We start from the raw sequence: 14,400 nt of genomic DNA, 5'->3' as shown, positions 1-14,400 counted from the left end.
GGGTTTATTGGTCTAGACAATCTTCTTCCTAGCAGCTGTAGTTCTTGGTATCTTGTGAAGGACAATACCAGAGTTACATTTCAAGTTTGAGGGTTTTTCTAAGGATGTGTCTGTTTGTTTTTGAATCACAGGTGCATTTGAGAAGGTTGTTTGTGAGGGCATGGTTTCTTTATCATTATGTAGGTGGAGCTTTCTCTTGACAGGTAGTTTCTTAGGTTTCACAGTTTTAGGTGCACTCTTTTTCTTCCTCTTCTGTTCACTCTCCTGCTCACCCTCATCAATGTCATCAACTGGTGCATGTTGTTGTAATTGCATCTCAACCCTAATATCATTCCAGTACTCCTCATGATCATCAACTGGTGCATTTTTCTTAGGTGGGCTAGGACCAAAATGTACACTAGGGTTTTGTTTAAGCGTTTCAGCAAGCTTTCTAGCAGCAATTACACAGTCAATAGGCTTATCAACACAACCAATCCAAATAGTAATCTCTTCCCTATCCTTTAATCTATCCAGCATTGACATTAAATCACTGTCAGAAGTTATCTTAACATCTTTCATGTTATAGCAGTAGTGAAAGCTAGGGAATCTAGGAAACTCAAAATTCTTTTTGTTAAACCCTTCCTCACACTTAATGATCAAATCTATCCACATGACCTTGTCAATATCTTCTACAAATACTTCAATTACATTACCCATATACGCAAACTTTAGCATACACTGATCCATTCTGCAACATAACAACCAAACGCATATATTTTAACATCAAACACCTACTAGCAAGCATAAAGACTTCATCTTTGTTCAACACACACTCAGAGAAACAAAAACAGAGCATGCAACTTTCGCAATTATAAGAACAACTTGAAAAACCTAAAGTTTAAACGACATACCTTGCTTAAGGTCTGTATATCACTTCAGCAACCACAAGAACTCCCTGATATTGCGATTTCCGTCAGAATTTCACCAACAAACCCTAAATTTTGAACCACAAAATTCACCACAAAACGAACAACTCCAACAAATTATTTCCTAACAATTGCTCAGCAATTTCGCCAATAAATCGTCAACCAACTGTAATTTATGCTTAGAATTCTTTAATCCCTCTTTCCCAGATCACAAATTCTTGGAGGTTGAAGGAAGATGAAAGGTTTTGGGTTTTTTTGATTGATGGCTGTCGAATTTACAGAAGAAGGAGATTGCCCATTAATGAGAAGGAAGGAGGAATTAATTTAATTAGGGGTAGGTTAGTCTTTTCTTGAAATATGGTAAAAAAATCGAACCATTTTGTAAATGGTTAGCCACTTAATGACAATTAGGCCACTATAATCAAATATGCAAAACCACGAAGTCACTACAGAGACTAAAAAAAAAATTTGTCTTCCATGTGGAATTTTTGAAACCACGAGGCTACCAAATAGAATTCTACTTTGACTTAATTATTTTTACTATTTTAGTTCCAAAGGTTTATAACTTTTACATAATTAAGATATTAGCGATTAAAATAATATATTGGTAAGTGTAAAAGAGAAGTGTTACAAGTAAAAAAAAAAACCAGAAGTAGTACTTAATAATTTTTATTTCCAATTTTAAGGTGTTTGTTTTAGTCTTGTACCTTTTTTATAAATAAAAAATTGCAGTTTTGTAGTTGAATTGTGTGATTAGCTTCCTTAAATTCTATATAGGAAAGATTTGCATATCATTGTCTTATAAATCAACTAAAGACATCCAAATTTTTGAGGGGTCCAAGAAAATGGGGTGTGTGTCGTAGTCTTTTTTATACATAATAACTTATAGAGTACAATTAATACAAATATACGGAATATATAATTTGTCGGTGAGTTAATAACTTAATATCATATGCCAAATTGGTATCTAAGTTTGATAGCTTGAGATCACCTTTGATCATTATGCTGTTAGAGTATGTAATCAAGTGTGTAAAAACCATACTCTCCATTGATTAATATACTTGAGAAGACGATGATTGGATCAAATATTAGTTTTGGATTGTAATCCTATCAAATCTTTATAAAAAAAAAAAAGGCAAAGGCTACACATACTGTGGGGTCTATATACAATTTGACATGATGTTTTTTTTATTGGTTAAATTGGGTCCCAAATTCCATTTAATTTGAAATTTCATTTGAATTTGAAGTGAAATATCTGATAATCTTAAATTAAAAATTCAAAATCTTTGTCGTTTTCAATGTTCACATTTAATTTCTGAATTTATTGATTTTTTTTAATGTTCATTACTTCATTAGCATTAGTCTTCCATGGAACAGCAAAGTAACAAACGGCACTCCATCCAAATGGCAATGCAAATCTCGGGACACTTTGACACCTATACGCTAGTGGCCGAAGGTTTAGAAACTACCTACTGCAATGATATTCAGGAAGCAGGGGAGTAAGGACATGCTTAGTGCTAGTTATATGATTCTTGATGTTTTATTTAGCTTTTGGTTATTATGTAAGGGCATCTTTAAGGGTGAACTATTTAATTGTTCACAATGAATAAACAAATAAAGTGGTGGCTTAATGGCAAACCTTTAATGGTTCATGTTGAGTGGTCATGGGTTCGATTGCAGGAGCAAGCATTTCCATGAATTGATTCGCTGTGGGCCCCACCAATATTTTGGACTGGTATTATAGCAAAACGACGTCGTTTTGCTGTTTCATGGTGCAAAACGACGTCGTTTTGCTGTTGAAGCTCAGAAAAAAAAAATAGAAATCAGCGGCTGGGAGCGCGCCACTTGGCCCAGCCGCTGCTTGACACGTGTGCACTGTTTTAAATATATCCGTTGTAATTTTGCAACGAATATATTTTATAAAATACAAATCAAAAAAAAAAAAAAAATTACCAACGACTCTATTTTTTTCCCCTTTATAAATAGACACCCATATTGATATATTTTTTTCAACTTTCAAAATTCATTTTTTTCTACTATATTTTTCTCTTCAAAAATCCCCTCTATAATTACCAATATTATTATTATTTATACCAATATTAGTATTATTATTGTTATTATTATTTTTAATTATTATCATTAATATTATTATTAATATTATTATTATTATTATTGTTTTTATTATTATCGTTATTATTATTATTATTTTTTTTATTATTATCGTTATTATTATTATTATTATCGTTATTATTATTATTATTATCGTTGTTATTATTATTATCATCGTTGTTATTATTATTATTATTATTATTATTAAAAAGCTCGTTTTGCCATTATTAAAAAGCCGTCTTTGGCGTGGAATACCGACATACTCCACAATATCATGCTCGCCTGCATCATAATACATAATATGATCGTTGAAGATGAACGAGAGACGTATCAAAATAACGTTAATACCAATGAGTTTATGAATGCTGGAGGGAACGCTAATGAGGACACTACCGAGTACCGTACTGATCGTATTGTGGATATCGGCTTATACTTGTCTCGTAGAACAGAGATTGAGGATCAACAGACTCATTTGCAGCTAAAAAACGACTTGGTCGAACATATATGGAATAAATTTGGTAACAACGAAAACTTAGGCAACTAGGTTTACAACAAATGGTTATCCCTAAGGACATCTTACAAAACGATGTGTAGTTGTGTTTTTTTTTTTAAATAAAATGTACTAGATTATAGTTGTAGAACTGTAATCACGATTTGTACCTCCTTTTTTTTTATGTTAATTAAAATTAGCTGCGTTGTTGTTAAAAAAATATTAATCACAAGAATTAATTTTTTAAAAAGCTGATAAAAAAACGCGATAATTTCTTAATTAGTAATCACGATTAAAATATTAAATACGTCAATTAATTACATTGACATCGGTTAATAAATTATAATTATGAAACAAAAAGATTATATTTACAAAAATAAAATAAGGTGGGGTAAGGAGTATTGATGATGAACCATTGTTTAGTGTTTATTGTTAAGAGTGAATATTGTAAATGGTTTGTTGGGTTGATGTGGATGAGAGAGAAATGGTGATAGTGACCCATGAACCATTTTTTTTTGTTCACCAATAATGGTGCTCTAAATCTCTTTCCCTAAGCCCACGCTTTCTGCCCATTTGTATTTCAAGTTGGGCAAGGAAAGTTTTGTTGAAGACAACTATTTTAATTTTAATATAGTTCCCCCTTTTAACTAAAAAAATAATGTACTCTTTTATAAGTTAAATTTATCAATTTTTATACAAGTAGTAAATTAATCCAAGGTTCATAAGCATTGCACCTGGCACAATCTTTGGCTTGCATATGGCATAAACCTTAATAAATTAATCTTTATAATGTTATTTTTATGTTTAAATACTAATTTAAATCGCTCCTGTATTTTTGTTCTCCATTAAAATTCAAGTTGAATTTGGATTTTTATTTTTCAGGGGGTTAAAAGATAAAATATAAATCATTAAATGTAGGAGATTTAATTGTTTACATTATTATTTTAATTATTAGATTAAGGAGATACAAGGGACATAAGAATGTCAATAATGGAAGAAATATAATTTCAAACATAAAAACGTCGAAAATAAAGAAAATCCCCCCAAAATAACGAACGCAATAATTTGGTAAATTAATTGGTAACAAAACCGTAATTATATGATCAATTACCGACGATGCAGTGAAGAGTAATGTATTTTGTTTGCAAAATATTTACATGGTGATGAATATCTATCTTGCAATGTTGGTTACTAACACATTGCTCATAAATTGTTACATATTCAATTTGGTACTGGGTTTAAATCCTATCCTTAATCACAACGTTTTTTTAGCATAATATACTTAATCATATAATTATCTGGTAACAAAGAATGAAGATATAGTATCCGAAACTATATAATCTATGGATATATGACACTTTATTAGTAACAACTTTTTTTAAACGATAAGTAACAACTTAATATTAAAGAAATAAGTCGTAAGCACATGGGATATTTAGCAATAAGTGATAATAATAATATCGTGTGTAACCAATCATGATTCGATTTAAACTCTTAATTATTTTATTTAAATCTTCAAATTTATAAATTAAATCTTACTACACTTAGATTGTAACTATCAAAGGCCTCAATAATATTTCAATTTTGATGTTTACAATTGAAATGACAAAATAATGTTAAATGTTAGTACATACATGCAACATTTGTTGATTACATCATGCTTTGCAAAACTAATTGACCTTTGTATGAGTCAAATATAATATTACAAAATTCAACATTTTCAATACCATGCATGATTGATGATTAGGGAAAGAAGTTGTAGAAATATAGTTGATTTTATAGAAAGCGAAATTGATTGTATGTATTCCAAAGTGATTTGTTACTAGCCCTTCACTATTTCATTTTAACCCTTCACCCTGTGACTTTTGTACCTTCATCCGAAAAAAAATTCTAGTAACAACATTATGATTAATGAAAAAATTATTGTAAACATATGAGAGTATTTAGGAATTTGAACAGGTGAAAATAATTATATATAACATTTTGTGATTTAATTTTAACTCTGTTTATTTATTTATTTATAATTAAAACCCTCCATTATAAGCTATATTTACAACAAGTGATTTGAATTTGTTCTTTAGAATTGACACACATTGTAACTCTCAAAATTTTGGTTACCATTGAATATAAAACTGCACTGATGTTACATTGTTTCGGGTTCGATCCCTTGCAAACCCTTAATTCGTCCCTTTTTCAAAACTAAAAAATTTACCGCCCTTCTATGAATCTTCTTTACTCTAACGTAAATGTAACAAAAGCAAAAAAATATATTTTCTCACAAATTCTGGATTTTATTAGGTAGTTTCTTACAAAAAGTCCTTATTGATACTATAAGCAAACTAGCCTTTTCCATATATTTAATATGAGTAAACTAGTATTTGTAAATATGATAAAATCAAATAAAAAAGAATAAAATCAACTTATTGTAACACAATTCTTATTAATGAAATATATGTAAACACATATGAGTATTTAACAATAATAAGTTGTAAATGATAATAATTGTGTATAACCCACAAATGTTTGAATCATAATTTACAACAATGTATTCATATTTCATCTTAGAATTGGAAAATCAATGTCTATCATTATCATTTAAGACCACTAATTTGTTCATTGTTATTGTTGTTTGGAAATTGGTTAACTTGAGGTTTAAAAATGTAGATGAAGGAGAGGAGGAATAAGGTGTCTACACGTTATAATATATTTATGTATAGATGTAATCAAGGTTGTTAGGATCGGGATCCTACCTTGGATCGATGGGGGGGGGGGGGGGTGGGATCGAATCGATAGAATCGGATCGTAGGATCGTAAGATCCTACTTAATAACGAATAATATTATATATTATGCTATAAATTGACTTAAAAACATTTCTTCTAAGGGGTTTCAATGCTAAAAGACATTGGTTTGCTTAAGAAAGGTCGATCTTCATTTAGCTTTGTCTGTATGGTAGTTAGAAGATTAATAACACAAGTTTAAATTAATAAATTATGTGCAAATTTGTCAAGAATGAGACCTTAACTATGACAATTGCAAGTTGTTAATTGATAAAATCATATTAATGTCTCGTATTCGCTAATTTATTAGCGATAATTATTGAATACATTAAATTTAGGTGCATATAACCTAATGTGTGATAAAAAATATTTCAAAATTAATCAAAGTCTCATATTATCATAAAATGTTGGATCGGATCGTAGGATAGTAATAAAATCGTAGGATCGTGTTGAGATCCTACCACTCATAATTAATATCGGAGTAGATCCTACCAAAGATCCGGATCGATCACGCAATTTTGGATCATAGAATCGTAGGATCGTAAGATTCGGATCGGGATTTTAACAACTATGGATGTAATCATATTGTAAATTTGTGTGTAACCTTTCATGATTTCATTTGAACTCTTAATTATTTGATTAAAAACCTTTAAAGAATGAATTAAACCCTTCAATGTATGAATTAATCCGTACAACACTTGATATTGTTTAATTGTATCTAACACCTATCTAAATTTATACGGGTACTTTATATGTAATAAAATTATAATTTGTACTTTTTTTATATGTTTGAAATTTTTGTGGTAACAATAATGGACAAATTAGTAACACAATTAATAAAATAACAAACTATAGTAAGATTAAAATTGTCCAATTTCATAATATTTTCGAAAATGTATCGATATGAATGTCTATAGAAAGATCATTAAAAAATAATTTCATTGGTTTTTTTATTACTCGTATATTTTTTTGATTTGTAGTTTGTAAAATATTGTCAAATAAAATATTATTCGATTTTTATAATAAACATCTCTCTTCATTAATGACTCTGATTAGGACATTATTTTCTCTAGTAACAAAATTGTATTTTTTAATAACGTAAAATATTTTTTTAGTAACAAGGAAGATTTTTTGGCACAAGTGAAATTTGTTCTGCCTTTCTGGTAAATGGCGCCAAAAGACAAAAAAATTTCCCTCTCATATTTTTAGCTAATGATAAATTGTCAATTTTTAATTGATGTTGTATGTGTATCACCTCCCTAAAAAAAAAATTAAGAATACAATGTCTAAGTATTCGTATAATCCCCTTGAAGTCAAAGCTACGTTATCGGTACTCACAAATCTGCTAAAATTTTGACAAAATTGGCCTTGAATTATGGCGCACACACAAACCAACAAATCACCTCTGACTAACTTGGACTTTCACTTACTAAACCAGACTTCTAACTCTCTTTTCACACATGCATGCATGTTTACTTATAACTCAATTATTATTTTTGTTAAAACCGATTTATCTTGTTAATTTTTCAAACCACCCCAATCAACTCTACTACTCGTACTGTTAAAGATTTCCCACTGCCAAAAGTGGAAAAAGAAAGAAAAAGGCTTTGAAATTCACACTTAGTAAAAACATAAACATCCTTAATTCTTGACTCCGTACTAGACGATCTCACCTAAAACTTGCTAATTAAACACTAACTTAAAGAAAGTTCACATTGGAGGCAGGGGTTAGCAAATCACACTACCTATTAGGTGAATGTACGAACACTTTAGGCCTTGTTTGATTGGATGTGGGAAGTAGAAATTCCCATGAAATTTCAATTCCTATGAAATTATAATTCTAAGGAATTCCCAAAAATTGTTTGGTTGGATGTAGGAATTCCTACTTCCCATAGGAAGTTCCACTTACCTAGGGAGGACTAGGTAAGTTAATTCCTCCATTTTGTGGAAAGTACAACTTCTTAGGAAGTCCCAATTCCTACATTATTGTCAAACAAACAAGTATGTATATATTCATTTTCTAGGAAATCAAATTTCCCATGAATTTAAATGTCAACCAAACAAGACCTTAGTTTGGATGATTGCGAATAGCCATTTATGTGCATCTAATAATTTTTCGAGAAGGTCCAAACACAGCCTGTATGTCATCTAAACATTCTAAACTCAAACCGAGCATACTCTCAGGTGGCAAGCATCACCAATACCATCCTTCCAAGAGTTCAACCACAAATGAACCGAGAGGGCGAGCAAGTGCAAGAGTATGCAGTAAGGGCCGTTGGGTTGGCCCTAAAGAGAGCATCCCACATGATCAATTTACCTTATCCCACAAATAAACAAATAAAAAAAACTCGTACCAAAAAAGAATACGCACTACTTGAGAAAAAGGGAAGCATAAGAGTAGTATGGTTCTTGAAAATGTGTAGTGTAGGGACCTTGATATGATGCTACGGCCCCTTAGATAAACAAATTATTGAACAACTTGTGAATCAATAATCCCTCGTAGCTTAGCAAGGCTCTACAAATCTTGCTGTAATACACCTTAATGATTAATGATATGTCTTTATTGGCTCCTCTTAGTCATTATACATCGTCACGTCGAATCAATGCAGTTGATTGAGTGTGAAATTATGACTATTTAACATTAATCCAAGAAATCTGGGCAGGTAGAATGATCTCATAAAGATTGTAGTTTGTGTTTGTCTACTAACCTTAGCAAAAATCCAGAGAATTGAGAGGACATTTCCCCAAATCTCATAATGTTGAGATCATATGCAGTGGTTTTCAAAAGTTGTGTTCTTGAAAGAAAAGACTGTTGGAAAAGTTCTACTTGTGTTTTTGAAAACAAAAACTTGATTAATGGGTCTACCGTCAAGGGTCTAATAAAACAATAGTAGGTATCCACTTCAATGTGAGACATTTATTCTGAAACGGATGGAGTAAATGAGTAATAGCCACTTAGAAAGTACTCCGTAATGTCAATCTCCGATAGCCCATGTCTAAACTTATAATTCCAAAAATTTTGTCAGTGGTGAATCAAACGAACCCTAACAAGATACGGAGTAATAGATATAGAATAATTCCCACTTGAGATTTATCACTCAAAAACACTAGCATAATGGTAATCACAAACAAGATTTACACATAGAAGTTGACCTACCAACCACTAGCACAAATCTCCAAAATTTTACCAAATTAAACAGTCTAACTCTCTGAGCTGGCTATATAAATACATCAATATAAATGTCAAAGACGTTATCATCTCATAACAGTCTAGTGGGAAGTTCACATGACTCTACACAAACATAGACTAAACCTAACAATTTCCATAAATATATAAGACAATTGACAATTAACAAACTATAGTAATCTATTAATATAATGCAGGAAGTGTGCAAATGAACAAATTTGGTCAGTGCATTATCATATTAACACAGATCCAGAAGCATATTTACAGCTAAGCAAAACAGGAAAAGAGAGAGAAATTGGGAACTGACAGTTATTTTAAGGTGAAAAAAAAACATGTTTCCAGGACTCATCATGTGCTACATTTTACATAAAATATTTACCCAAACAAGAAGAGAAGCTGAAGTTGCACTTTTAATTACACATCCAGCAGCCTAATCCTGCTTTTAATTCTTGTTTTCCTAATCTGCAACATTTTTTGAAATATACTCAGTTGGAGAGTATTATTCAAATGATTCAGAGATGGATTAGCAATGCAGATAATTAATACGGAGTAAGTCGAGATCCTAGGATTTATTAATTACTCCATGTACGCGTCTAAACAAAGCTTTCACTGAGTAAATGAACTGATTTAGAAGGGCGACGACTATTAAACACGAAAGAGTGACTTGTAACTGTTTAAGGCAAGGGAATTAATATAGGATGGCACTCCGCATGCAAGGCCTGACCATTTCGTTGAAAACCACCCCATGAAATGTTGGTGATTTATATTGCTTCCCATAGGTTTCGGGCAAATCGTGAACAAACTTAAAGAAGAAAATGAAAGATTGTGCTATTGAAATTTATTCTTTTCATCATTCACTAGTGATAAGGACTCTACTATACAATGATCCTCTTAATGGCTCTTAACAACCAAAATGCTAAATCGTACGAAAATGTCTAGTATTACGCTAGCCAAACATGGATACAAAACATAGCTAATCTATATGAACATATGATATCAGTATAATGCCACCATTACATGCTGCACATGAACATTGATTTAAGGAAAATGGGAGAGAGCACTAACTCTTACTGCTCGGGAAATATCTCATCTTCAATGATCTCAAAAGGGCAAGCTCTTCGATGTTGAACTCACTGTGAGAGACTTGAGATGCTCCGAAGGAACAAAATCTTGGGGCAAGTTAGCCCTCTTCACAATCCTTTTCATATTATTCTGTAAACTCAGCTGGACTAATTGCTTTACCGCCTTTTTCTCTTGGCTCATCATCATATCTTCCTCTTCCTTATTAACATTGGCGGTAGATGAGGACGACCCACATATAGGGGCGGAAACAGCCGCTGTGGTTTTATTGTTAACAAAGCTCCGAGAGACCTGCTTCCCCTTGTCTACCCTCAAACATTCCAATATCCTTGATGCCCTTTTCTGTGCTAATGTGCTACCTAAAAGGGTTAATTCGAGCAATGCTGATCCAACCCCAGCTTCTATCATATTCTGCCTATCGCTATAAGATTTATGCGCCATCACCATTATTACGTAGCAGGCCTTTTCTTGGCACCCTGGTGAATCTGACCAATTCAAAGCATCGATCAATATAGGGAAAACATCCGGGGCATTGCTAATTGCCCTCCTCCCTTCCGAGATCGAAACTACATTGCTTAATATCGAAAGGATACGCTCACTCATTTCCATATCTCCCAACATGCTCACAAGATACTGAATCAAATTAGTCTCAAGAATCAAGGCAATATTCGAGGGTGTAATAGAAAGATTGTATAGTGCTCTAAGTGAGTCTTGCCTTGCTTGCAAGCTAGCCTTTTTCTCGGTATCCTCTAGCACGCTAACTAGATAAGAAATTGCCCCGGATGTTCCAATGATGGGCTTATTAGAATCTAACGCGCTCAAGGCAAGGAAATTCGCGACAATGGCTTCGGAAACAGCCGAGTTAAGACACCCATTTGAGGACTCAATCTTCTTTAGCATCTTATGTACCGCCCTGGCTTGAACTACAGCAGATTTATTCCTGTGAGAAATATACCAATTTGTTAAATTGACAACACCACCAAAAAAAGTGAGACCAAGATCAAAAGCAAAGGCCATATTTCCCCCAAATTTACCCTTAACAGATGAAAACAACAGAACATCACACAAAAGAACAGAATATAGCAGGAATGCAGCAGAAGTCTCAAGTAAGAATCTAAACAAAAACTCCAATTTACCCCAAATGAAAGCGACCATAGATTAACATATTTCCCCTTCTACAGTACAAGTGAATACATAAAGTAAAAAATAATCCCCATTTTTAACACAATTTTTCCACAACCCAAAAAAAAAAAAAAAAAAATATAAAATAAATCAAATCCTATTCCAGAAACAACATGCATTCAATGTCAATAATTTTTTAAAAAAAACCAGAAACCAAATCGGAAAATTATTACTCCGTACTTGTATTTAAAAAAAAAAAAAAAAAAACTGCAATAAATTACAGATACAGTTTGATTTATGATTTCCAATAAACAACATGCTTTAATTAAAAACAGTAATGATGCAATAAATTGGAGAAACTACTTTATTTCCAATAATGAACATGTATTGCATTTGATCAAAGTTAAATTAAGAAAAGAACTTACAAATCATTGCCAATGCCCAAATTAAGAAGGGCATAAAGAGCTTGAATGAGAGGCTGATCATCATCATCATTATCATTATCAAGCATGGCGACCAGAGGAGGAATAGCGCCAAGCATAGCTAAAGTAGAGCGAGCTTCGGCATCTTCCTTGGCGAAACTTCTGACAAACTTAGCCCCATTTTCTCTCTCCTCTGAATGTAACAATTTAACCGCCATTCTTAACTCCTCTAACCTCTCTTCCTTCTTCTTCACATCTTCCACATTTTGTTCCACTTTCTCTCTCCTCTCGGAAGAGCATGAGGATGAAGATAGGTTGAGGAGATCCGCGAGTTTGCCCGACCCGGCCCGAGATGAGGACCCATTGGTTGGTGGGCTGGGTTTGTTGATTTGGGTATTTGAGTGGTGGGAGTTTTTGGGCTTTTGAGGTTTGGAAATGGCGGCGCCGCCGCAGCTGACGGTGGCGAGGAGTTTGCGGAGGGAGAAGGAGTTCCAGAGACGGCAATGGTGGTGATGAGGAGAAGAAGAGTGGTTGAGGATGAGAGATCCGACGTCGTTTTGAGGAGGATGACACTTGGCCATTGATTTAGGAATTTGAGTTTGAGTTTGGCTTTGATTCTACATTGCGGACAAAGAAAGATGAAGAAGAGGAGAGAGAAAAGGGGTGTTTGTTTGGTGGATTTAAAGGAGAAAGAAAGTGAATAGCAGTGTGTAGTGGAATTGGGGGAGTGTGGAGGGATGGGCAAACAAAGAGAAGGGAAGGAACTAAGGAAGTGGAGATGATACTTTATTTGGTATTAATAGAATTAAATAATAATGTTTGTTTTCAGTTGTTTCATGGTTAACTAGGTTGACGTTTTTTTTACTTGTATCAGTATGTGACTATGAGTACAGTGCATCTTTATGTTTTTGGTGTTCAATACTTGTACTATCAACTACGATTCACTGGTTACAGCCTTACATCTTGTTTGGTTTCTAATTGTAGATTGTCTAACAAGTACTATTATAATTATTTTTAAAAATAAAATACTTTCAACTATTTTGTGGAATATCATACTTACATAACTACAATCAAGTACTCTAATATACTCCCTTCGTCTTAGATTGACGGACCATGTCATATTTTGTATTATCTTTTTACTAATTCATTAATTAAAAACAAATGTTATCACGTAAAATGCATTAACAACAATGGTATTATAATCAAAATAGTAAATTTGACAAGTCTATCAACTTGACCATATTAATTACTCGTATTTTTAAACAGAGAAAAAAGTTTTTGTTATAGGCCCTGCTTTGTAATTACTTTATAGAGTCTATAGTTTGACTTTTAGTCCCATTGTACAATTTTAACGCCTTTTTTTTCGTAAGCTACAACTCTAGCTACGGAGTATTCCTCTGGTATATTAAGTGGGTTTTTTTTGTTTGGAAACATTGCTCTCTAATTAAACTTGATTCTCTACTTGTATAAAAACCCTCCTAACCAAACACCGTTATTGCTTTTATGATTCTTAATTCTATGAGGAAGTATCTCTACACTTGAATTTCTACAAAGGAAAAGGAAACGGGGAATTAAATTATCCTAATTTATACTTATTACATGTATTATTGTGGATATTTACATGCGACTATGTTATCTCCTTAAATGGGTTGAAATAATTTTTAGTGTTATGGAACATTTATAATCTTTCTTTTTCCATCTAACAAACATAGTCTAAGCTTTTTCGAAAAAACAAAAAAGCAAGGGAGACAGTGGAGAATGGGGGTGATTATTAAAGAAGTTACCAACCTGCAACGGTGTATTCTACTCTGGGTTGTTTCATGTATGCTGTGCATACATGAATCATTTTTTTTTTTTTATTTGGGAAAACAATGCACACATGAATCATCATCATACATTACCCCGTTGAATCTTTTTATTCTTTTAAGGTTTATAATTATATAAAAAAAAGGATTATAATTAGGGGTGAGACTTTTCAAACCGAACCGTGAAACCGTCCGTTACCGAACCGAACCATCACGGACCGAACCGTTTATAACCCGCTAATTTTAAACCGAAAACCGAACTGAACCGTATAATGTCCAACCGAAACCGAACCGAACCAATTAATGTTAACCCGTTACGAACCGTAAACCAATAACAAACCAAACCGTTTATAAACCGAAACTGTTTGAACCGATTAATGTTAACCCGCTAACTGTTTAAACCGAACCGTTTATAAACCGAAACCGTTTAAACCGTAGGAAAAAACCGTTTAAATCGAACCATTTACAACCCGCTAACCGTTTAAACCGAACTGTTATAACC

General features: G+C 32.5%; 1 protein-coding gene across 1 annotated transcript; it reads right to left on the bottom strand.

Moving 5' to 3' along the window:
• Nucleotides 1–10,277: 10,277 nt before the first annotated feature.
• On the bottom strand, nucleotides 10,278–13,076 carry LOC110705896 (U-box domain-containing protein 4-like). The gene is made up of 2 exons (XM_021883816.1): nucleotides 12,097–13,076; nucleotides 10,278–11,489 (listed from the first exon to the last, which is right to left on the bottom strand). The coding sequence occupies exons 1-2, from the start codon at nucleotides 12,672–12,674 to the stop codon at nucleotides 10,571–10,573; spliced, it is 1,497 nt and encodes a 498-aa protein (XP_021739508.1). The 5' UTR covers nucleotides 12,675–13,076; the 3' UTR covers nucleotides 10,278–10,570.
• Nucleotides 13,077–14,400: the final 1,324 nt, after the last annotated feature.

Source organism: Chenopodium quinoa, unplaced genomic scaffold (assembly GCF_001683475.1).
Source record: "Chenopodium quinoa cultivar QQ74 unplaced genomic scaffold, ASM168347v1, whole genome shotgun sequence".
NCBI lineage: Eukaryota > Viridiplantae > Streptophyta > Magnoliopsida > Caryophyllales > Amaranthaceae > Chenopodium > Chenopodium quinoa.
Note: the sequence above shows the minus strand (reverse complement) of the source record. Positions and strands in the feature narration are given on the sequence as shown.

Bases quoted from the DNA above. Each gene is read 5' to 3' on its own strand.
- LOC110705896 (XM_021883816.1), bottom strand. From the start codon at position 12,674: ATGGCCAAGTGTCATCCTCCTCAAAACGACGTCGGATCTCTCATCCTC. The intron at 11,490-12,096 runs GTAAGTTCTTTT...TATTTCTCACAG, and splicing joins TTGGGCATTGGCAATGATTT to GAATAAATCTGCTGTAGTTC.